The sequence below is a fragment of the Schistocerca gregaria genome, chromosome 4, assembly GCF_023897955.1.
Source record: "Schistocerca gregaria isolate iqSchGreg1 chromosome 4, iqSchGreg1.2, whole genome shotgun sequence".
In the NCBI taxonomy this organism is placed as follows: Eukaryota; Metazoa; Arthropoda; class Insecta; order Orthoptera; family Acrididae; genus Schistocerca; species Schistocerca gregaria.
This window is the reverse complement of record NC_064923.1, coordinates 614,505,613-614,529,778: the sequence shown is the minus strand read 5'-3', so window position 1 is coordinate 614,529,778 and position 24,166 is coordinate 614,505,613. Positions and strand designations below refer to the sequence as shown.

The following is a 24,166-nucleotide window of genomic DNA, read 5'->3' as shown; positions in this document are numbered from 1 at the left end:
TTTCTAAGTGACAATTTTGTCTTATCAGTAATGAGAGTTAAGTTTGTCTTAGCATGGGGATCTGTTAGTATGGAGCATTTTCCAGTAGAATCAATTTTGCACCGGATAAGCAGAGCAGGTGTTTATTTATTAGATAATGAAGCACTAATGAAATAATAAAGTAATGAATAATGTTAAGGTCTTAATGGTTAGGGAGCCTGTCTCTACAGTAGGGATATTTTTTAGAACACACTCCACTAGCTAACGAGGTAAGAAATGTAAGTAAAATAATGGAACTGACAGACACGAATGAATAATGAAAAAGATAACTGTTTACAAACAAATGTGGTGTAACTATATTGATGATCTATTTCTGAACTAGGCAACATTGTATACTGTGTATATTGTGCAATTCATGACAATGCAGATTGGAATGAGAGCTTAACAGAAAGAGCAATATTTTAGTGAGGTACAAATCATATAATGCTGCATTATCAGATTTATAGGTTACCTGAAAACTTCTATTTCTGCTCTGAGGAATTATGACCTTAAAGTGGTAACACTGGAATAAAGAATAGTAATTTTGCAGAATAACTGATAACTGTGGTGCCAGGGTGATGTAATTATTCTGACAGGTCAACTATTTGGTAACATTTTGTGATTTTGTGAGGATTTAACTCCCTGGTTGAATGACAGTAGTACTCAGAATTGAGTGGAGAAGTAGGGCAATGATTTGGTACAACTTACATTCCCTTAATTTTTATTTTAGTAGTAATTAAGTTATGTGATGGTGACTATTCTTTTTTCATAATGTTGTTGTTGTTGTTGTGGTCTTCAGTCCTGAGACTGGTTTCATGGAGCTCTCCATGTTACTCAATCTTGTGCAAGCTTCTTCATCTCCCAGTACCTACTTCAGCCTACATCCTTCTGAATCTGCTTACTATATTCATCTCTTGGTCTCCCTCTACTGTTTTTACCCACCACACTGCCCTCCAATACTAAATTGGTGATCCCTCAATGTCTCAGGACATGTCCTACCAACTGATCCCTTCTTCTAGTCAAGTTGTGCCACAAACTTCTCTTCTCCCCAATCCTATTCAACACCTCCTCACCAGTTATGTGATCTACCCACCTAATCTTCACCATTCTTCTGTAGCACCACATTTTGAAAGCTTCTATTCTCTTCTTGTCCAACCTATTTCTCGTCCATGTTTCACTTCCATACATGGCTACACTCTATACAAATACTTTCAGAATTGACTTCCTGACACTTAAATCTATACTCGATGTTAACAAATCTCTCTTCTTCAGAAACCCTTTCCTTGCCATTGCCAGTCGACATTTTATATCCTCTCTACTTCGACCATCATCAATTATTTCCCCCCCCCCCCCCCTCCCAAAAATAGCAAAACTCCTTTACTACTTTAAGTGTCTCATTTCCTAGTCTAATTCCCTCAGCATCACTCGACTTAATTCGACTACATTCCATTATCCTCGTTTTGCTTTTGTTGATGTTCATCTTATATCCTTCTTTCAAGACACTATCCATTCCGTTCAACTGCTCTTCCAAGTGCTTTGCTGTCTCTGACAGAATTACGATGTCATCGGCGAACCTTAAAGTTTTTATTTCTTCTCCATGGTTTTTAATACCTACTCCGAATTTTTCTTTTGTTTCCTTCACTGCTTGCTCAATATACGGATTGAATAACATCGGGGAGAGACTACAACCCTGTCTCACTCCCTTCCCAACCACTGCTTCCCTTTCATGTCCCTCGACCCTTATAACTGCCATCTGGTTTCTGTACAAATTGTAAATAGCCTTTCGCTCCCTGTATTTTACCCCTGCCACCTCCAGAATTTGAAAGAGAGTATTCCAGTCAACATAGTCAAAAGCTTTCTCTAAGTCTACAAATGCTAGAAACGTAGGTTTGCCCTTCCTTAATCTAGCTTCTAAGACAAGTCGTAGGGTCAGTATTGCCTCACGCATTCCAGTATTTCTACGGAATCCAAACTGATCTTCCCCGAGGTTAATTTCTACTAGTTTTTCCATTCGTCTGTAAAGACTTCGTGTTAGTATTTTGCAATTGTGACTTATTAAACTGATAGTTAAGTAATTTTCACATCTGTCAACACCTGCTTTCTTTGGGATTGGAATTATTATATTCTTCTTGAAGTCTGAGGGTATTTTGCCTGTTTCATACATCTTGCTCACCAGGTGGTAGAGTTTTGTCAGGACTAGCACTCCCAAGGCCGTCAGTAGTTCTAATGGAATGTTGTCTACTCCGGGGGCCTTGTTTCGACTCAGGTCTTTCAGTGCTCTGTCAAACTCTTCACGCAGTATCGTATCTCCCATTTCGTCTTCATCTACATCCTCTTCCATTTCCATAATATTGTCCTCAAGTACATCACCCTTGTATAGACCCTCTATATACTCCTTCCACCTTTCTGCTTTCCCTTCTTTGCTTAGAACTGGGTTTCCATCTGAGCTCTTGATATTCATACAAGTCATTCTCTTTTCTCCAAAGGTCTCTTTAATTTTCCTATATGCAGTATCTATCTTACTCCTAGTGAGATAAGCCTCTACATCCTTACACTTGTCCTCTAGCCATCCCTGCTTAGCCATTTTGCACTTCCTGTCGATGTCATTTTTGAGACATTTGTATTACTTTTTGCCTGCCTGCTTCATTTACTGCATTTTTATATTTTCTTCTTTCATCAATTAAATTCAATATTTCTTCTGTTACCCAAGGGTTTCTACTAGCCCTCGTCTTTTTACCTATTTGATCCTCTGATGCCTTCACTATTTCATCCCTCAAAGCTACCCATTCTTCTTCTCCTGGATTTCTTTCCCCCATTCCTGTCAATTGTTCCCTTATGCTCTCCCTAAAACTCTGTGCAACCTCTGGTTCTTTCAGTTTATCCAGGTCCAATCTCCTTAAATTCCCACCTTTTTGCAGTTTCTTCAGTTTTGGCTCTGAGCACTATGGGACTTAACATCTTAGGTCATCAGTCTCCTAGAACTTAGAACTACTTAAACCTAACTAATCTAAGGACATCACACACATCCATGCCCGAGGCAGGATTCGAACCTGCGACCGTAGCAGTCCCGCGGTTCCGGACTACAGCGCCTAGAACAGCACGGCCACCGCGGCCGGCTCTTCAGTTTTAATCCGGAGTTTATAACCAATAGATTGTGGTCAGAGTCCACATCTGCCCCTGGAAATGTCTTACAATTTAAAACCTGGTTCGTAAATCTCTGTCTTACCATTATATAATCTATCTGATAACTTTTTTTATCTCCAGGGTTCTTCCATGTATACAACCTTCTTTCATTGTTCTTAAATCAAGTGTTAGCTATGATTAAGTTATGCTCTGCACAAAATTCTACCAGGCGGCTTCCTCTTTCATTTCTTAGCCCCAATCCATATTCACCTACTATGTTCCCTTCTCTCCCTTTTCCTACTCTTGAATTCCAGTCACCCATGACTATTAAATTTTCATCTCCCTTCACTACCTGAGTAATTTCTTTTATCTCATCATACATTTCATCAATTTCTGCATCATCTGCAGAGCTAGTTGGCATATAAACTTGTACTGCTGTAGTGGGTGTGGGCATCGTGTATATCTTGGCCACAATAATGCATTCACTGTGCTGTTTGTAGTAGCTTACCTGTACTCTTATTTTTTATTCATTATTAAACCTACTCCTGCATTACCCCTATTTGATTTTGTATTTATAACCCTGTATTCACCTGACCAAAAGTCTTGTTCCTCCTGCCACTGAACTTCACTAATTCCCACTATATCTAACTTTAACCTATCCATTTCCCTTTTTAAATTTTCTAATCGACCTACCCGATTAAGGGATCTGACATTCCATGCTCCGATCCCTAGAACGCCAGTTTTATTTCTTCTGATAACAACGTCCTCTTGAGTAGTCCCAACCCAGAGATCCGAATGGGGGATTATTCTACCTCTGGAATATTTTACCCAAGAGGACGCCATCATCATTTAATCATACAGTGATGCTGCATGCCCTCGGGAAAAATTACGGCTGTAGTTTCCCCTTGCTTTCAGCCGTCGCAGTACCAGATGTATGTAATGATTAGTAAATCTATGCTACTGCACATCTTGAGTTTTTGCTAGAATTAATGTACATATTTTGGACATTAAGGCGATATGACTCCATAAATGGTGTGAATTTCAATCCAAATAATCACAAAATGTTACCAAATAGTTGACCTGTCAGAATATTCACATCACTCTGGCACCACAGTTATCAGTTAATCTGCAAAATTACTTGGCAGTGTAGTTTGAGTTCTCTGAGACTGCACATGTGTGTGCAAGATGCATTTCTGTGTGTGTGTGTGTGTGTGTGTGTGTGTGTGTGTGTGTGTGTGTAGACACTATGTGGTAAGTAAATATACCGAGAAGACAGGTAAACACTGCTACTTTCCAAATTTGAGACAACAAGTACCTCATTTACTACAAAAACAAATAGTTTGTGAGAAGGCAAAATATTCTAACTCTTCCAAACATATCGAGCTTCACCAAATTTTAACTAAGAAACCTAGTGTCTGGATGTGGGTGACCCCTATCCAAGAGGCAAGGGTGAAGTAAGTTCCGAAGTAGCACTATATGACATTTTTACAAAGTATATTAAGATGTATGCAGTATATAGTGCAACAGTGACCACCAACACGAAAAGAACTGAAGAAGTTTACTTGAGGAGGATAGGAAAGCCACGAGTGATACTTCTGAAACTGCCTCACATTTTATAGGACAGAAATTGAAGCACTTTATGACACCACAGGTATAAAACACATCTTAGTATCAAGATTCCACCCCCAGGCATCACCTGTAGAAAGAGTATTCAAGAAATTTATCAGCTCATAAGAACATACACACAAAATGGGTAGAATACGTCACACTTTTCACACAGGTCATTAACAATCTTACAGCTTCTTCCACTGGTTTCACACCAAATGAATTAATGTTTTACTCCAGACAAAAGTATGAATGGGAGTCACCCCAACTAAAGATACCAGTGGAGGAAATGGCAGAGGAGAAAATTAAACAAGTAGTAATTACACTGGAGAACAGGGCTGAATATAGGAAGAAAATCTATGATTAGAAACTGAAGCATGTTACACATTTTAGTGAAAGCCAACGAGTTCTGTTGTGAACCCATCCTAAGTCAACAAAAACAGGAAAGTTAAACAAGAAGTGGCAATTTCCAAAATCCCATATCCTGGGGCTTAAAGATTGATCTCCAAGAGGACTGGTCGAGACAAAGGTCTCTACCCCCATAAGGACTTAATGGCATTTGTGGAATAAACATTTTTGACAGAAGTATTTTAACTCAAAATGACTGTACATAGTGTATATAATAATATTTTAATTTCTGTTTTCTTTTGAGTACTAGTGTTAAGGTAACATGTTTAGATATAAGAGATTTTACTTGTATTTTGATATGTAAAGTAGCAGGTAAGTGAAATTGAGAGAGGTTTTAAATGATAAATTGCTTTGCTTGACACAAGGAGTGAGCTACATCAGCAGATGAGGTGAAAGCAATGACTTACATGCATGTGCATGTAAACATGGCCACAGGAGGTTTAATTATTAGACAACTGACATGATAAATGGTCACCAGCTAACGCAATTAAATGCAATTCGCCCACACACATTAGAATTATATACATATAGGAAGAAAGAAGGAATAACAATATTATAACTATAAAGTTAAGGTGGACTACATCTAATACACATGCAGTGTTGAACTATGTACGAGAAACTATGAGTAATATCTACATAAAATAATGATATTAACCTACTATATACAGATTTGTGGAGGTGTTTACAGAACGGAACTACGGGACGTGTAAGATTGATTCAAGGATGTGAACGATGACAGCTACGATGAAAGCAGGATACAGAGATGAGGAGCATCTTGTGCTTTATAGAATTTTGTAGATACTTCTCTTTATAGCGTTAAGGTAAGTTAGGCTGGTGCTGTACGGGGCAGGATTGGCGAATTAAACAGCTGCATACTGACATAAAAGAATGACTGGATCAGTGACCACTGAGCTACTACACAGTTGGTTTTACGATTTTTTTTTTCCCCAGTGACCTGTGCATCAACACAGAGTGAAAAAAGAAATTATAAGCTTTGAGAGTGGCATGGTACCATGCACATTTAATAGGCTGCCCCTCAAGCAAATAAAATTTAGTTGTAAGAAATATTATATAAGTGATATGAATGAATGATTCAAAGTATATGCAGTACCAGTCCAGTGAGTGACATCATAATGATATAGGTTTTTGTTGTGATAGTGCCACGACATTTAACAGTGCCGCCACGACAGTACACACAAACGGCGATAGAGGCGCTCCGCAAATCAGATGAGCGCGGGAGCGCCACCTAGCTACGAACGGCACCGGCCGCATGTCACGGCACAGCAGTCGAATACGAGAGACTGAGTTGTAATCATGTGATCAGCTATTGTTTCTAAGAGAGAGTGTGAAAATCCACGCAATTATTGTGATTAAAGGTTATAACACTTTTTGGCGACGAGGTCGGGATATTTTCACCGCGTTGTGGATTTGCGTGTTCGTGACGGGGCAAACATGGAACAGCTTATGCAAGCGCTCATTGAACAACAAACACAGCTGACGGCAGCGATTCAGGCGTTGTCGACGTCGCTTACTCATCGTCTGTCTTCCTCTTCTCCGCCTCCATTCCCTCCTTACGACGACGCCGCTGAAGACTGGGAGAATTATGAGAAGCGTTTGCGGCAACACTTCTTGGCTTTCGGCGTTGTCGACGCTCCTATGTGTAAGTCGTTATTTCTATCTTGGATTTCCCCTCGGGTCTATCAGCTGCTATCTCAGTTAGCCCCTCTGCGGGAACCAGCCTCCCTGTCCTTCCAAGAAATGTGTGACTTATTGTCTGCCTATTATCGAACAAACACCCACGTCGTTGCCGCCCGCGTGGCGTTCTACCGGTGTCGTAAACAGCCCCATCAATCTTACCGGGCTTGGGCGGCGGAACTACATGGCCTGAGTAGGAAATGTCAGTTTGTCACGGACACTCATCACGAGTCTTATGCGGATTCAATGGTTAGGGATGCTATTCTACGGCTTGCTCCTGATAAAGAAGTTCGGCAACGTGCCCTACAACTGCCAAACCCGTCGTTGTCGGAAGTTCTAAGCATCGCTCAATCCTTTGAAGTGTCTCACGCTGCTGGCGCGCAAATAGACGCGTGGTGTGATGTAGGCGCTGTACAGTCAACTCTCGACAAGGACAATTTGCCTGTTGCACAGGAGAACGAAGAGGTGGCGGCGGTTCACTCGCGTAAACAACGTCGCGTTGGGCCGCAACGCTCGCAGCGAAACCAGCAACCACAGAAGCCGGTTCGTTCCGCGCTTCCTTCTTGCCCCCGTTGTTTCGTACAGCACGACAGGGCAGCGTGTCCAAAACGTTGGGCCACGTGTAATTCATGTAGGAAAAAAGGCCACATTGCTTCTGTGTGTCAGTCCCATAAAGTTCCTGTCGACGAGGACGAGGCGTCGGACATGGATGTTCACTGTGTGCTTTCTCAAACAAATAAGTTGTTTGTTACTGTTCGTGTTCTGAATAAAGACATCCGCATGCAAGTGGACACTGGCTCTGCAGTAACTCTCATTAATTCTCGCACGTATTTGGCGTTGGGCTCCCCTCCTTTGTCTCCAGTTACGCGCAATCTGAGGACTTATAATCAGCAGAAAATTCCTATCATGGGCCAGTTTGATGCTTCCACTGCCTACAAGTCTGTTGTTCGGCCCCTCACGTTTTATGTGGTGGATCATGCGGGCACTGAAAACCTGTTCGGTTATGATGCTTTCCAGTTGTTTGGGTTCTCCATTGATGATGATGTGCACCTCATATCTGAGGACATTCCGTATCAACAGCTTGATGGATTGTGTTGTGAATTTTCGTCCGTGTTCTCTGCTGGTCTGGGTTGTGCCAAGGATTTTGCAGCCCACATTACTCTTAAACCTACGGCTCGCCCTAAGTTTTTCCGGGCACGCCCTATTCCAGTGGCGTTGCGTGCACCTGTCAAGGCTGAGCTAGACAGGTTAACAGCTTCAGGGATTCTCCTTCCGGTTACCTCCAGCGAATGGGCATCGCCGATCGTGGTGGTTTCTAAACCAAACGGGAGTCTGCGATTGTGTGGTGACTTTAAAGCCACTGTCAACGCTCAGAGCGTCATTGACACTTATCCTCTTCCTCGTCCTGAGGAGTTGTTTACCAAGCTCGCTGGGGGCCAGTTCTTTTCCAAACTTGACCTATCGGAGGCGTACCATCAGTTGCCGTTGGACGCTCCTTCCAAGGAATTTCTCGTTATCAACACTCCTTGTGGGTTGTATCAGTACCAGCGATTACCATTTGGCGTCGCTAGCGCACCGGCCATTTTTCAGCGGTTTTTGGAACAGCTCACGGCTTCCGTTCCCGGCTGCATAAACTATCTGGATGACATTGTTGTCACGGGAGCTTCCACTGCGGAGCACCTTCGTAATTTACGTTCACTGTTTCGGGTTTTGCATTCGGCTGGGTTGAGGTGCAATCTGGACAAGTCACAGTTCTTCCAACCCTCCATTGAGTATCTTGGTTTCCAGTTGTCCCGTGAGGGCATACGCCCTCTCCGTGAGCACGTTGCGGCCATTAACGCTCTACCCCGGCCGTCTACGGTCAAAGAACTTCAGGCGTTTCTAGGCAAGATTGCTTATTATCACAAATTCATTCCATCCGCAGCAGCGGTAGCTTATCCTCTGCATCAGCTGTTACGCAAAAACGTCCCCTTCTGTTGGTCCGACGGGTGTGAGCAGGCTTTTGTCCGCCTGAAGGCTCATTTGCAGTCGGCGCCTTGTCTTGCCACATTCCGTCCGGGTCAGCACTTGGTTCTGGCGACTGACGCGTCACAGTATGGCCTAGGGGCTGTTCTCGCCCATCGGTATGAGGATGGGTCGGAACGACCCATTGCCTATGCTTCCAAGACCCTCAACGAGGCGCAACGGCGTTACTCTCAAATCGAAAAGGAGGCGCTCGCTATCATTTATGCTCTAAAAAAGTTCAGCGTTTTTTTGTATGGTTCTAAGTTTCACCTCATCACCGACCACAAACCGCTGGTCTCTCTGTTCAGCCCCTTGGCGTCACTTCCGGATAAGGCAGCTCACCGCCTGCAACGTTGGGCCTTATACTTGTCTCGTTTTCATTATGAGATTCACTATCGCCCCACGGCCCAGCACGCAAACGCGGATGCATTGTCGCGATTGCCGATGGGCCCCGACCCTGTTTTCGATCGCGATGAACTCCTCTGTTTCCACATTGATGAGGAAGAACGTCGTGCAGTCGAGGGCTTTCCACTTACAGGTTCGCAGGTCGCGTCAGCTACTGCGCGGGACCCGGTCCTGCGTCGGGTGATCGGTTTTGTTCAACGAGGTTGGCCAGACAGGACCGGGGGCCGGGCATCGGATCCCCTTCGCAACTACCATGCCTTGCGCCTTCGTCTGTCTGTTCGTGATGGTGTTGTTCTTCTGGCCACGGATGGCGCATCTCCACGGGTCGTGGTGCCAGCCTCTCTTCGCAAAGATGTTCTCAAACTGTTGCACGGAGGCCATTGGGGTATTTCTCGGACTAAGTCCCTGGCCCGCAGGCACGTTTATTGGCCCGGCATTGATTCGGACATCGCCCATATGGTTGCTGCATGTGGCCAGTGTGCTCAACAACTGGCGGCACCTCGTACAATGCCCTCTCCGTGGCCTGATCCAGCTCAGCCATGGGAACGGGTGCACGCCGACTTTGCTGGCCCCTTCCTCGGTACTTATTGGCTACTGTTGATTGACGCCTTCTCGAAGTTTCCATTTGTTGTTAGATGTCCGTCGCCCACCACTGCGGCGACGACGCTGGCTTTGTCCAAAATCTTTGCGCTAGAAGGTCTTCCATCCACGATCGTCACGGACAATGGCCCTCAGTTCTCTTCGCAGGCCTTCCGTGATTTTTGTACTGGACAAGGGATTCATCATGTTACCGCACCTCCCTTCCATCCGCAATCGAATGGGGAGGTCGAGCGCCTTGTCCGCACTTTCAAATGCCAGATGAAAAAATTCCTTAGTGATTTTTCCACAGATGACGCCCTGCTGCAATTTCTGAGTTCTTATCGCTTCACGCCTCTGGGTGATCGCAGCCCTGCTGAACTCTTGCATGGCCGCCAACCGCGCACTCTACTGCACCTGCTTCACCCTGTCAGGCCTTGTACTGTGTCCCCTAGTGCGGGAAAATACTCGGTGGGCGCCGACGTGTGGGCACGAGGGTATGGATCTCGCCCTAAATGGATTCCAGGGGTGGTCAAGGCTCTTCGTGGCCGCCGGCTTTGTGAAATCCGTACGGGCGACGGCACGGTTGTTCGCCATTACGACCAGATGCGCCCACGAGTGGTGGCCACGCCTGTGCCACCGCCCCATCCTTCGCCTCCACCAGCTCGAGACGCCAGTCCTGTCGCTGCTGCCGATCTACCGTCCGTGTTGATGCAGCCGCCGTCGCTGCCGCTTCCAAGTACTCCGGAACCGGCCCCAGTCGCGACGCCGCCTTCTCCGGGACCCATCTCGCTGGAGCACACTCCCAGGTCAATGACACCTATGGATGCTGCTCCGGAGTTTTCACCCATCATCTCATCCAGGAGGCACGTTCCTCGCACGAGCTTCCGTCCTGGACATTTTCGACCATACTCCCGTGTCTCTGCGCGGGATCTCCTCGGGGCCTCACAAGAGGCCATGGATGTCTCTGCGCTGTCCATGTCTCCAAGGAAGTGAGTGTTTATTTTTTTCAAGGGGGGAAAAGTGTTGTGATAGTGCCACGACATTTAACAGTGCCGCCACGACAGTACACACAAACGGCGATAGAGGCGCTCCGCAAATCAGATGAGCGCGGGAGCGCCACCTAGCTACGAACGGCACCGGCCGCATGTCACGGCACAGCAGTCGAATACGAGAGACTGAGTTGTAATCATGTGATCAGCTATTGTTTCTAAGAGAGAGTGTGAAAATCCACGCAATTATTGTGATTAAAGGTTATAACACTTTTTCTCTTTACAATGTGTCTACAGCAACATTTATGGCAATTAAACACATGTCACGAGTAGTTAAGTTGCATGTCATCTGGAGTCTGTTTCATGTAGTAGGAACATAACGAGAATCTACCATAAACAATGTTGATTGAGAGTCTTCTCATGCCCCATGCCTAACATACATGATTTCATCCATACGTTATGGGGTGCCACAATCTTCAGTGTGATTGACTGCTAGTTCCTGTACTGTTTCTATCTACTTAAGTCCTGCATTTTCTATGTCTCTTTTTCAGCCTGCAATAATTTATTTTACATTCCTCTTCTTTTTCATTAATTGTCTCCTTTCCATTTACTAGCTTCATTTCTTCCCTTTTTATTTTTTATTCCCATTTGAAAATTATTTTTTAAATGTCAATGAACTTTGAAAAACAACTACTGCATCACAGTATTCTGCAATTTTTATCTCATTTCTATTGTAATTGTAGTTCCAACTGCTATGCTATACTTCAGGTATCACCTAATACATTGTGTCACTGAACTTCCATTCTTTCAATAGTAAAACATTTTGTGATTTCCCTTTACTGGTTTCCATTCCTGTTTCCATACCTGTTACTGGAACTTCCTGTGTGCCATTCACATACAGAGCATGGGAAGAACAATTATTTAAATATCTCTGTGCTTGCTGTAATTAATCTAATCTTATCCTCAATATCCCTAAGTGAGCAATATGTACTGCATTGTAGTATATTCCTCGAGTGATCACTTAAAGATGGTTCTTGAAACTTTCTGAGTAGACTTTCTCAGGATAGTTTCAGTCAGTTTCCAAGAGCCTAGCAGTTCAGTTCTTTAAACATCTCTATGACACTCTCCCATGGTTCAAACAAACATGTGACCATTCATGCTGCCCTTCTCTGTACACATTCAGTATCCCCCTTTAGTCTGGGTATGTGTCCCACACACTTAAGCAGTATACCAGAATGGATGACATGAGTAATTTGTAAGCAGTCTCCTTTGTAGACAAATTGCATTTCCCTAGTATTCTACCAAAAACCCAAAGACTGCTACCTGCTTTACTCATGACTGAGCCTTTGTGATCATTCTATTTCATGTCTCTACTATTTGTTACACCCAGGTATTTGTATGAGTTGACCAGTTTCAATGATGACTCACTGTGTTCATGTTTGTCCAATACTATGGGCGGAATAATGACAATATTATGAAAAGAATATATTGTTACTCACCATATGGTGGAAATGATGAGTTGCAGACAGGTAATAAAAACACCAGTAAGCCAGAGATGGTGGTCACATGTGTGAATGTTACATTTACTTGAATATATATGTGTGTGTGTGTGTGTGTGTGTGTGTGTGTGTGTGTGTGTGTGTGTGTGTGTGTGAAGCAAGTTGGCAGTCTTTGCACCACTTTGAAATCTTATCAGGGTCTTACTGAACAGTTGTGCAACTTTGTCCACACTGTACTTCAGTACAGACCACAGCACCATCTGTGAAAAGTTTGAGGTTACTATTAATATTGTCTGCAAGGTTATTACTATAGGGAGTCCCAGGAGGAATGGTCAACACTCAGGAGTATGAGAGAAATGATGATTCAAAGCAAAAAGTCTAGTAAACACGAGCTCTAAAATTGATACCTAAGAACTATGAGCACTTCGTCATTTTCAATACTATGAAATAAATCTCTTCTACTGCAATGTCTTTGCTTTTCATACTTTGAGATGTGATATTATGAACTAAAACAAGAAAATAATGTCCAGTAATGGTGGGTTCCAAAGCACATATCTTAAGAGCTCTGAGCACTTGTTCAAACTCACTACTGTAAAACTCATCTCTTCTAGTGAACAGGTGTTCATAGCTCTTAACGTAGGCATTTTAATGTCCATGCTCACTAGACCATTGTTTCTTGTTTTGGTCCAAACTATCCTATACCAATATATGGAAAGCAAAGAGCTTGCAGTAGAAGAGATTTGGTTCATGATAGCCAAGATGAAGAAGTGCTCATAGCTCTTAATTTATGCTTTGTAGAGTCCATATCAAACAGATATTCTTGCTTTGAATGATAGTTCCTGTCGTATCCCTGAATAATACCTATTCCTCTTTGGACATCGTGTTTGTAATATGAACAGCAAGGGACCAACACACTTCCCCGGGGTACACCTGTTGATTACTCTCCATCCAAGATACCATGCTGTGTCCTCCCTACCAAGAATTCCTCAATCTAGTCATAAACTTCTTCATGTAGGCGATAATATCATATTTTTGATAAAAACTGTAGGTTTGTTACTGAGTCAAATCCTTTTCATAAACAGCAAAATACTGCATTTCGTAGGTTGATGGCTTTCAGGATGTCATGTGAGAGAAGTGCAAGTTGGGTTTGACACGGTCTATATCTTCAAAATCCATGCTGGTTCACTTGGAGGAGGGTTCTCTGTTTGAGATGCCCTATTATGATTGAGCTCAGGGCATGCTGTATTGTTCTACAACAAATGGATGTCAGCAATACTGGTCAGTAGCTTTGTGGATCACTTCTGCTACGCTTTTTGCAGAAAGGTTTGACCTGTGATTTCTTCCCTTTCTTCCAGCTATCAGGTATGGGTAGCACAGATTATAGTTAAAAGAGAGGATAATTCAGTTGTAATCTGACATATAGTCTGATAGAGATTCCCCTGGGACTTAGTTCAGTTTTAACCACTTCAGCTGTTTCTCAATGCCACTGATGCTAATATCTGCTTTACTCACCTTTTCAGTAGTATAGGGATAAAATAAGGGCAATACTCCTGGATTTTCCTTTGAAAAGAAACACTTGAGAACAGAGCTAAGCATTTCTGCTTTTGCTTTGCTAATATCAATTTCAGCTCCTGTTTTTTCCATCAGTGAATGGACAGTAACTTTGGTTCCACCAACAGCATTTACATACAACCAGAATTTCTTTGAGTTTTGTGAAAGATCTTTTGACAGTATTCTGTTACAGTACTCGTAGAAGACTTCGTTCATTTCTATGTTGATTGCCAAATGCATTTCATTCAGCATCTCTCTATGCTTTGTTTTGTACTTATTATGCAGGAGTCTCTGTTTCTCTAGAAGTTTTTTTACATAGGCTATGTACCCTGGAGGGTCCCCCATTATGAACTGTTCTACTGGATTCATATCTTTTCAGTGCATGGTCAACCATTCTTTCAAACTTGAGCCCTAGTTCTACTACATGCCAATGTCTTGAGCTTAAAGTTTCAAGATCATTATTGTGATACAGCACTACTGCTTTTTGTCTGGTTTTCTAAACATATAAATCTTTCTACTTCTTTTGGTTGCACTTTGTACTTTGGTATTCATTGTTCCTATAACTGCCTCAAGATCACTGATACCAGTTTCAATGTATAAATCCTCAGATAGGTCATATCTGTTTGTTGTCATTAGACTTATTATATTTTCATCATGAGTGGGGTTCTGAACTACCTGTTCTAGGTGGTTTGCAGAGAAGGTATTTAATAGTGTTTCATAGGATGTCTTGTCATGCCCACCACTAACAAAACAATAACTATCCCAAGTGACTGTGTAGTGGCATAAAGTTTCCTCCAGTGACTACAGAATGATTAGAGAACTTATAAATGAGTGAACAGAGGTTTTCTCTAAAAGTTTTGGTTACATCAGGAGGTGAGTCTGGTGGTCAATAGAAGTATCCTACTATAATTTTCTGCCCATCCTTGACACTGAATCATGCCCAAACAATCTCACATGCAGCTTTCTATCTCAGTGGTTTGAGTTCCTTGTCTACTGCAACAATTACACCACGTCCATTTCCCACTTCCACATCCTTTGAGTAAATGAACACATTTTCACCAAAGATCTCACTACTGCCAACTTCAGATTTCAACCAGCTTTATTTGCATAGAATTATGTGGGCTTCAGTGCTTTTTAGGAGCACTTCAAGCTCTGGCACTTTGCTGCAAATGCTTCAGTAGTTAGTCGTTATGATTTTAATACTCCCACTTTTGGAAGGAATTTCTTTGAAACTTACACTGATACTTCTGATTTTCCTAAGCTACCATTACCTGTACTGGATGGAGGGCCACTCAAACTAGAAAACTTGTGTGTGTACCCCACACACAGTCATCCATCTGCATAACCATCTCTACATCTACATCATCGGCAAGATACTGCCTGCAAACACACAGTGAGATTTTCTACTGTTTGTCTTCATACTTGCCAAACTCTACTTTGGCCAACAAGGTTTCTGTTTCTCTCCCTAATCAAGAACATTTGCAGCATGATAGTAAGGATTTTGATGACCTAATGCACCAATTTGCAAAGAATTTGGCACGATATCCCTCAGGAGGACATCCAACATTTCTGTCAATCAAAGCATAGCCAAATAACTGCTTCCATGAGGACCAGAGGTTGAGCAACTGGTTACTGACCTGCTCAGTTTGTGAAGCTCTTTCTCTTGAATAATCATGCAATTCTTCTGAAATTGTAATCATTTGTTTGTGTCTACATTTACATGACATCTACTAATATCCATCCCATTCAGATAATTCCTCTTAGAATGTATATTTTAGATAAGACATAAAATATAATTTTTTAGTTAATGTTGGATAAAACTTTAAGTGAATTAAGCAAATATTCTAAGGCAGACACTTCACTGACCTCTGAATCTTTTCTCTGTAATTGGTTCTGAAGTTTGTTAATCTCTGCATTTAAATTCTTAATCTCAGCTGCCAATACTACATTGTTCTGGTCTGATATTTCCTTCAGTTGCTGTAATGAACAATTAATTAATTATTATCAATGAGCAGTTCTTTAAATCAGAAAAAAGCATAGAGAGAATCAGTGCTTACCGACATAAGACTAACTTCATACTGAAACTTCCTGTTATTTTCTTCAACCTTTTCGTATTTTTCTTCAGTTTCATCAAGCGAGTTTTGTATTTCAGAGACCTAGAGCAATAAGTACCAGATTGAAAAATGTTTCACATACTCTCATAGTTACTATGGAGGAATAGGAAAACTGTTAAACTATGGTATGAATGACAAAAATTATGTGCTTATTAAATAGGGAGACATCAGACTATGAGCCAAGAATAAATTAATCATGCTAACAGCAGTACTGGTTTAATTGTAATTTCATACTTCACATATTTGTACTAACTAATCAGCTTTGCTAAAAGACTGCTATTTGGTGCATAGAAACAGGTCACTTTTAAGCATAAATAAACAATATAATACATACAAACAAATAGACACTCACATACTACCATCTGTACCACAATGACAGTGACTGTTGATAGGTGATTGCTCATGCAGAACCTACATAATGATACCAACCAAACTCAGAACAATTAACTATCTCTGCTGTCCACCAGCATCAGAGAAGACAATGTCAGATACTTATTTCTTTTATCTGCCTGAGCAAATGTTTATGCAACAAAGATCCCCTCATTTACATCGAGTTCCCTTACAGCGCCCTTGCACACCCACTCTGCCCTCCATATACCACATAACTTCTTTCAACCTCCATAACATCCACTGTTTCTGAACACCATATCTAGACTCCCAGTACTGTTGTTAACCAGTACCAAAATAAAACTGACTCACGCAGAAGCCTCATTCTTGTCAACGTGCTTCAGCTTCAGAACCCACCCAGGTACAAGAATGATAGACCAGTAAATGACCTAACGGCCTTTGCCCGTTTCTTTCAATGGAAGTGTTTATATGCAGTCCACCTTATTGCCTTCAGACAGATAAAGATACATGTATAATCTTATCCAAAAACAGTTCTAACCTGTTCTAACCTCCCACCAACCATGATGCTATATCCCTTTCCACCCACCCACTCCTTGCAACCTTCTAGGAATTTCTCCCCTCCAATCTGATTTCAAATTCCTTACCCGAATTCCTTCATAGTGAGTTCAACATCATGGCCTTGAAACGAACATGTATTCATCATATTAAAACTATACTGATGTTATCCTTCTTCCTGCAGCAAAGGTTTCACCACCATTGCCATGACCATATGAATGCAAGTACACACCAACCACTCACAATTTCTCAGATGGCTATTCAAAAATCTTTATTCATATGCACCAACCACTGACAGTTCTTCCATTAAGAGTTGCCATCCATTCCTCATCCCTCCCACTTAGCGTTGGTACCAGTGAGGGTTCGTCTGCAGTGCAATGCAGAACCAAGAAAAACATACCAACAATATTGTGAATACCACTAGAGACAGACAATATCCAACCAGCTAATCCAGAAACAGATTTTCCATCCTGTCTCTTCCTTTGAAACCTACAAATATCATCACAACTGTGGACAAGTAACTGACTAATACTTCTTTCACCACCCAGGCACTGTAAAACACAACCAAGTATCATGGTAGGGCTTCATCTACCTCACACTATTCCCTAAAACAAAATACGTCCCCCCACCCCCCTCCGCCAAAGTTCTCTCCACACCACACAAAGTAGTATAATGTCACCCAACTAACCAACAATATATCCTTCTCCATCTGTATTGCAGTCAGGCTTCCACAGCACACTAATCATTTCCATTTGAATGATCTTTGAAGCCCACCCTCTACCTCCTACTGCTAACTAATCCCAAAAATCTCTTAGCCTATAGAATATTGTATACTAGTTAGGTTATAAATACTTTGTAGCATTCTACTCTTTGAAGGCAACAAAAGTTTTGTCTACACCCATTACTGGTTACTCACAAAATGCAGTTGCTGTAAATTTCAACATACAGTTGGTGAAAATGCTCCACGTCAAAAGTAAAATGATTTCAACTGGTGATTTAGTACAATCCTTCCCTGTAACCCAAGGCCCAAGAATTCTACAGTCTAGCGTATCAAGTCTCCTTGTCGAAATCTTGTGCACTCTCTTTCTCATACTTGTTGCTATCTCTTTCCTGAACTGTTTGGTACTGCATTCTCCACACACCACAGATGCAGGGAAAGTGCTCTGTAGCTGGCATGAACTATTGCCCACAAACAGTCAGTGTAACCACAGGACCTGGTGTGTGTGTGTGTTTGTGTGTGTGTGTGTGTGTGTGTGTGTGTATGTGTGTGTGTGTGTGTGTGTGTGTGTGTGTGTGTTAAGGTATCTGTGTGGTTGTGTAGGTACATGTGTCCTCTTAAAGCAGAAGAAGACTGGTAGATGATTTTATGTAACACACATCAATCAGCTATATGTGAGTGGTTGCCTTTCCCAATTTTTGTATACCTTTTTTTACCTTTATGATGTGCAACAATTCATATGACATATTTTACAACCAATAATAATGAAATGGCAGTTTGAAGGTGTCGAGATTGAAAGTAATAAAATATATTATTAAATGCCTTAATTACACGAAAATCACAAACAGAACAGCATCACTAAAGATGCTTTGAATGTGCTACTCATGAACAAGTCACTTAGTATGTAACAGAAGAAAATAATTTGTCAAGAAATTCATCCAGATTGTGTTTGTATATAGATATGAAAGTTCTTAGAAATGATTGAAATGCAGCTTTGCTGAAAACTGATAAAAACCTGATGTACAGGAAGAAAAATCAATGAAGATAATTTGAAAGAGATTAATGAGCAGAGAAACTTCATAGCAACAATCTAACACAGAAAAACAAAACATTTTGAATATTTATGCAGATGAGTAAGTTTCAAAAAGTATTGGAAGGAAATACTTATGGGAAAGAATAACAAGGGAAAGCCAAGAAAGAAAATAGTCAAAGATATATTGGAAGTAACAAAGTGTCAACATTTTCAAGAACTGAAGAGGACAGCACAAAATAGGGGATAGTGTTTGCAGTGACACGGCATAGCCTTATAAGGCAACAAAGTTATTATTTTTCAAAGAAAACTGTTACGTATATTTGTAGCAACTGAGACTTCATTACAATAAACTAGCACTTGTCAAGCTGCTTTACAATGAACATTGTTACTTGCTATGCAGCTAACAGGAATTTTCAGTATCTGAATTTAGGTAATCATATTATTTGTAGAAGAAATACCTAATGAGGCATGTTTTCAATGTTCTTTTGAATCAGTTATAATTCCCAATTTCTTGTTTATGTTAGGTGAGAGACTGCTGAATATCTTTGAACCAAAGTACCAGAACATAACTTCACTCCAGCCACTACAGAAGGAGGTAGTCTATATGGAAAAATTATTTTTGTGTCTTTTAGTGTGTATGGGAACTGAAAAAAGTGAAAAGTAAACACAAGATACAAACTAGCCCCTTGTATTACAATCAGTGACAACCTCATAAAAATACTGAGAGACATTGTGAAGAACTACAGTTAATGCAGAAAAAGAAGAAAAGTACTGAAACAAGGATGGTATTTCTTTCTAAAAAAATTATTTTTTAGTAAAAGGGACAAATTTCGACTGAACGAGAAATCTGTAACTTACAACCTTACACAGGTTTACAGTTAACAGCTATAAGAACTGAGAAAAATTAAAGATGATATCCCACTATTAAAAACACATATACCTTTCTTTCTAGTTTTTCTATGGTTTGTTCTAGTTTCTTATTTTCCTGCTTCAACTCCTCCTGAAAAAAATGATGTGCCATTAACATCAGATATGGAATTTATGGACACTAAAAAACAATCTCTTCTGTGTAGTACATACTGTTGGAAAATGATGTCACATTTGTAGTCTCTCCTCTTACAGCTACCATAAAGAATTGTTTCCTTCAAAATTAAAAACAACATGGTCTGTATGTTGTCAAACAATTCAGAGACTGTGGGGGATATGACAGACTCAAATCAAAAAGAATCTAGAGTAAAAACTGTAACATTACAAAGAGAGCAATTGTTATGAGATTGGATCCCTCTCATACTGGGGTCCGACTAATCAGCCCTCTGTTCTAGCCTTCTCCATCCTGTCCAAAAACTAGCAAAACTTTTTTAAATATATTTGTATATTGGTAGTATTTAGAATTTCCACTCCTGAAGGCATATACTGCCAGTCATTTTGTCCCTTTGCAAATTTTGTAGCTTTCTCAAACAATTTTTTTTGGCAGAATCCATAGTGCTCACACATCAGTGACAAAGTCATTAGATACTGAGCATGAAATGGGATTTAACAAAGATGAATAAAAAAACAACAGTCTTGGAAAAGAATCTTCACAGTGTTCACTTTATATGATTTATGGAAACATCAGTAAGCCTAAATCAAAATGGATGGATGGGAATTTCAATCCTGTCACAGGAAAATAAAGGCACAGTGCCTTAACCACACCATCAACTTACTTTGTGAAACAAACAGGGTCAACAGACAAAAAATTTTAAAAATATTGTTAGATCTTACATTTAATGGTTTTCTTCAGTACAGTAAAATCTAGATTTATATGGATAAAAGTTATTTAGTTAAAAGTATACACTAATAAAACACATAACTTCTATCAACAATGATCTATATTTGTTTCCAAGAGTAGCCACATTGACTCAGAATTTTAGTACAGCATGTAATACTTCTAGAACTGTTTAATTACTGTGTCTGATAATTTTGTGTGATAATTTTGTCTGTGTTCTTAGTGTTTCAGCAAATGGTAAATGAGCACTTGTATTATTTCGTATATATTACTGGTATCCTTTATTCACTTTAATGTGCCACAAAAAAGTATCAAGTAAACAGGTGTCAAAGCAGGAAAGATTAAATATTTCAGTCTCTCACACACAGAGTTAATTATACATCATGATAAAAATATCACAGAAAATTTAGTATGATACTATATTCAATATATTATAGATTATTATACCTAGAGTCAACTACACACAATGAAAAAATATCACCAAAAATTAACAAACAAGTTCAAGACTCAAAACAGTAAAAAATCTATATATTTCAAAGTGTGAAATGAGAAACTACACAATATCCTATTGAAAGCTACTACAAATCTCAGATATATCAATACAAAATATGATCACTGATGAAGAGGAGGAGAGAAAAATAAAAGTAAATTATTAATAGAACAACTAAAATAGACAATTATCTGTGTCAGCCATTTTAGAAGAAGAAGAAGAAGAAGAAAAGGAAAATGGCACTCAAAATTAAACTTTATCAATATTAAATAATTTCATGATAGATGTATTTTATTATTCTGATCTATTTAATAACACAATACTTCCTTTACTAAAATGTACAAAAGGGTGTGATTTCCCAAAGTAAAATTTCATTAGTTCCATCCAACCACCATCTACTCCAGTCCAGTCACAAATGTCACCTACCCCATCAAAGGCAGGGCTACCTGTGAAACCAGTGATGAGATCTACAAACTAAGCTGCAACCACTGTGCTGCACTATAAGTGGGCATGGCAATCCACAAGCTGTCTGTCCACATGAATAGCCATTCACAAACTGTGGCCAAGAAACAACTTGACCAACTTGTTGCTGAGCATCCATTTCATGACTTTTCCCACGTATTTGGGTGTATTTTTGCAAAAATTTTTGGGCATAATTCAATGTTATTTACAATTTTATTAATTTTTTTTTCACTGCCATGGATACTTAATCCTTCCATCTGCATCAATACAGAAAAGTTTCCTTATCCCTAGCCAGAACCCAGACCCACATACTGGTCCTGAATTTTTACTTGACTCTTGGAATCCCCCCAAATGGCCTTACCACCAAATTATCCATCTCCAGCTGCCAATCTTCCTCCCTATCACATTCCTCCAGAACCTCAACAGCTTCTCCCCATTTGCTTCACCTGGTCCTACTCAACCCAATAAATCACCTTCCCTAATGTTGACCTCCACCTCAAAGATGGCTCTGTCTAAATCAAACCCCCCTACCACCAGCAACACCTCCACATTGACAGCTGCTACCCATTCCATACCAAGAAATCTCTTCTATACAACTTAGCCACCCACTGCCATCACATCCGTAGTGATGAGCTTTCACTCTAGAAATATAACAAGGCTCTCACTGAGCCCTTAACAGACCATATGTATCCTTCCAGCCTTGTACAGAAATGCATCTCCCATGCCTTATCTTTCCAGTCGCCCACCACCTCTCAAAGTCACACTGTCTGGCCACAGAGGAACATTCACCTCATGACTCAGTAACACCAAGGACTGGAGCAACTGAATTACATTCTCTGGAAGGTTTCAACTACCTCTCGTCATGCCCTGAAATTATAAATATCCTCTCCACTACCCCTTCCGCCGTCCACTGAACCTACGCAATATCCCCGTCCATCCTACTTAGTCCCTGCTCGCAGCCTCTTGCCTCACAGCTCATATCCCTGTAATAGACCTAGATGCAAGACTTGTCCAAACATCCTCCAACATTAGGCAGGTGATGGAGTCCCTTAGGGAAATAGCGGAAAGGTCAGGGAAGAAGGCCAGTGTTCACTCTGTCTGCTTGCCGGGGAGTCTCATCCGATATGTGGAGGAGGCCCTACCAGCAGCGATAGAGAGCACTGGGTGCACCCGACTGCAAATTGTTGCTCATGTCGGCACCAATGACTCCTGCCGTCTGGGTTCAGAGGTCATCCTCAGTTCGTACAGGCGGTTGGCGGAGTTAGTGAAGGCGGAAAGCCTCGCTTGCGGGGTGGAATCAGAGCTAACTATTTGTAGTATCGTTCCCAGAACCGATCGCGGTCCTCTGGTTTGGAGCCGAGTGGAAGGCTTAAACCAGAGGCTCAGATGATTCTGCAGAGAGCTAGGGTGCAAATTTCTCGACCTCCGCTATTGGGTGGAGAAATGTAGGGTCCCTCTGAATAGGTCAGGCGTGCTCTACACGCCGGAAGCAGCTACGAGGGTAGCGGAGTACGTGTGCGGTGTACATGGGGTTTTTTTAGGTTAGAGAATTCCCTCCCTAGGCCCGACAAGACGCCTCCTGAGACGCGGCAAGGCAGGAGTAGGCAAAATGCAACAGAGAATAACAATATTAATGTGCTAATAGTAAACTGCAGGAGCGTCTATAGAAAGGTCCCAGAACTGCTCTCATTAATAAACGGTCACAACGCCCATATAGTACTAGGGACAGAAAGTTGGCTGAAACCACATGTAAACAGTAATGAAATCCTAAACTCAGATTGGAATGTATACCACAAAGACAGGCTGGACAGTGAAGGGGGAGGCGTGTTTATAGCGATAAGAAGTGCAATAATATCGAAGGAAATTGACGGAGATTCGAATTGTGAAATGATTTGGGTGAAGGTCACGGTTAAAGCAGGCTCAGACATGGTAATTGGATGTCTCTATAGGCCCCCGGGCTCAGCAGCTGTTGTGGCTCAGCACCTGAAGAATAATTTGGAAAATATTTCGAGTAGATTTCCCCACCATGTTATAGTTCTGGGTGGAGATTTTAATTTGCCGGATATAGACTGGGAGACTCAAACGTTCATAACGGGTGGCAGGGACAAAGAATCCAGTGAAATATTTTTAAGTGCTTTATCTGAAAACTACCTTGAGCAGTTAAACAGAGAACTGACTCGTGGCGATAACATAATAGACCTTCTAGTGACAAACAGACCCGAACTATTTGAATCAGTTAATGCAGAACAGGGAATCAGCGATCATAAAGTGGTTACTGCATCGATGATTTCAGCCGTAAATAGAAATATTAAAAAAGGTAGGAAGATTTTTCTGTTTAGCAAAAGTGACAAAAAGCAGATTACAGAGTACCTGACGGCTCAACACAAAAGTTTTGTCTCAAGTACAGATAGTGTTGAAGATCAGTGGACGAAGTTCAAAACCATCGTACAATATGCGTTAGATGAGTATGTGCCAAGCAAGATTGTAAGAGATGGGAAAGAGCCACCATGGTACAACAACCGAGTTAGAAAACTGCTGCGGAAGCAAAGGGAACTTCACAGCAAACATAAACATAGCCAAAGCCTTGCAGACAAAAAAAAAATTACGCGAAGCGAAATGTAGTGTGAGGAGGGTTATGCGAGAGGCTTTCAATGAATTCGAAAGTAAAGTTCTGTGTACTGACTTAGCAGAAAATCATAAGAAATTTTGGTCCTATGTCAAAGCGGTAGGTGGATCAAAACAAAATGTCCAGACACTCTGACCAAAATGGTACCGAAACAGAGGATGACAGACTAATGGCCGAAA

The 24,166-nt window shown here is 41.2% G+C and overlaps 1 protein-coding gene across 1 annotated transcript in view; it reads right to left on the bottom strand.

The window, feature by feature from the left end:
* The window catches only part of LOC126267834 (centromere-associated protein E-like), a 536,568-nt gene that overhangs the window by 136,100 nt on the left and 376,302 nt on the right, over positions 1-24,166 (bottom strand). The window contains exons 16-18 of the mRNA XM_049973138.1: positions 19,585-19,644; positions 15,934-16,032; positions 15,743-15,853 (exon numbers count right to left, since the gene is read on the bottom strand). Of these exons, the coding sequence (XP_049829095.1) occupies positions 15,743-15,853; positions 15,934-16,032; positions 19,585-19,644 (270 nt within the window). The remainder of the gene's footprint in view (positions 1-15,742; positions 15,854-15,933; positions 16,033-19,584; positions 19,645-24,166) is intronic.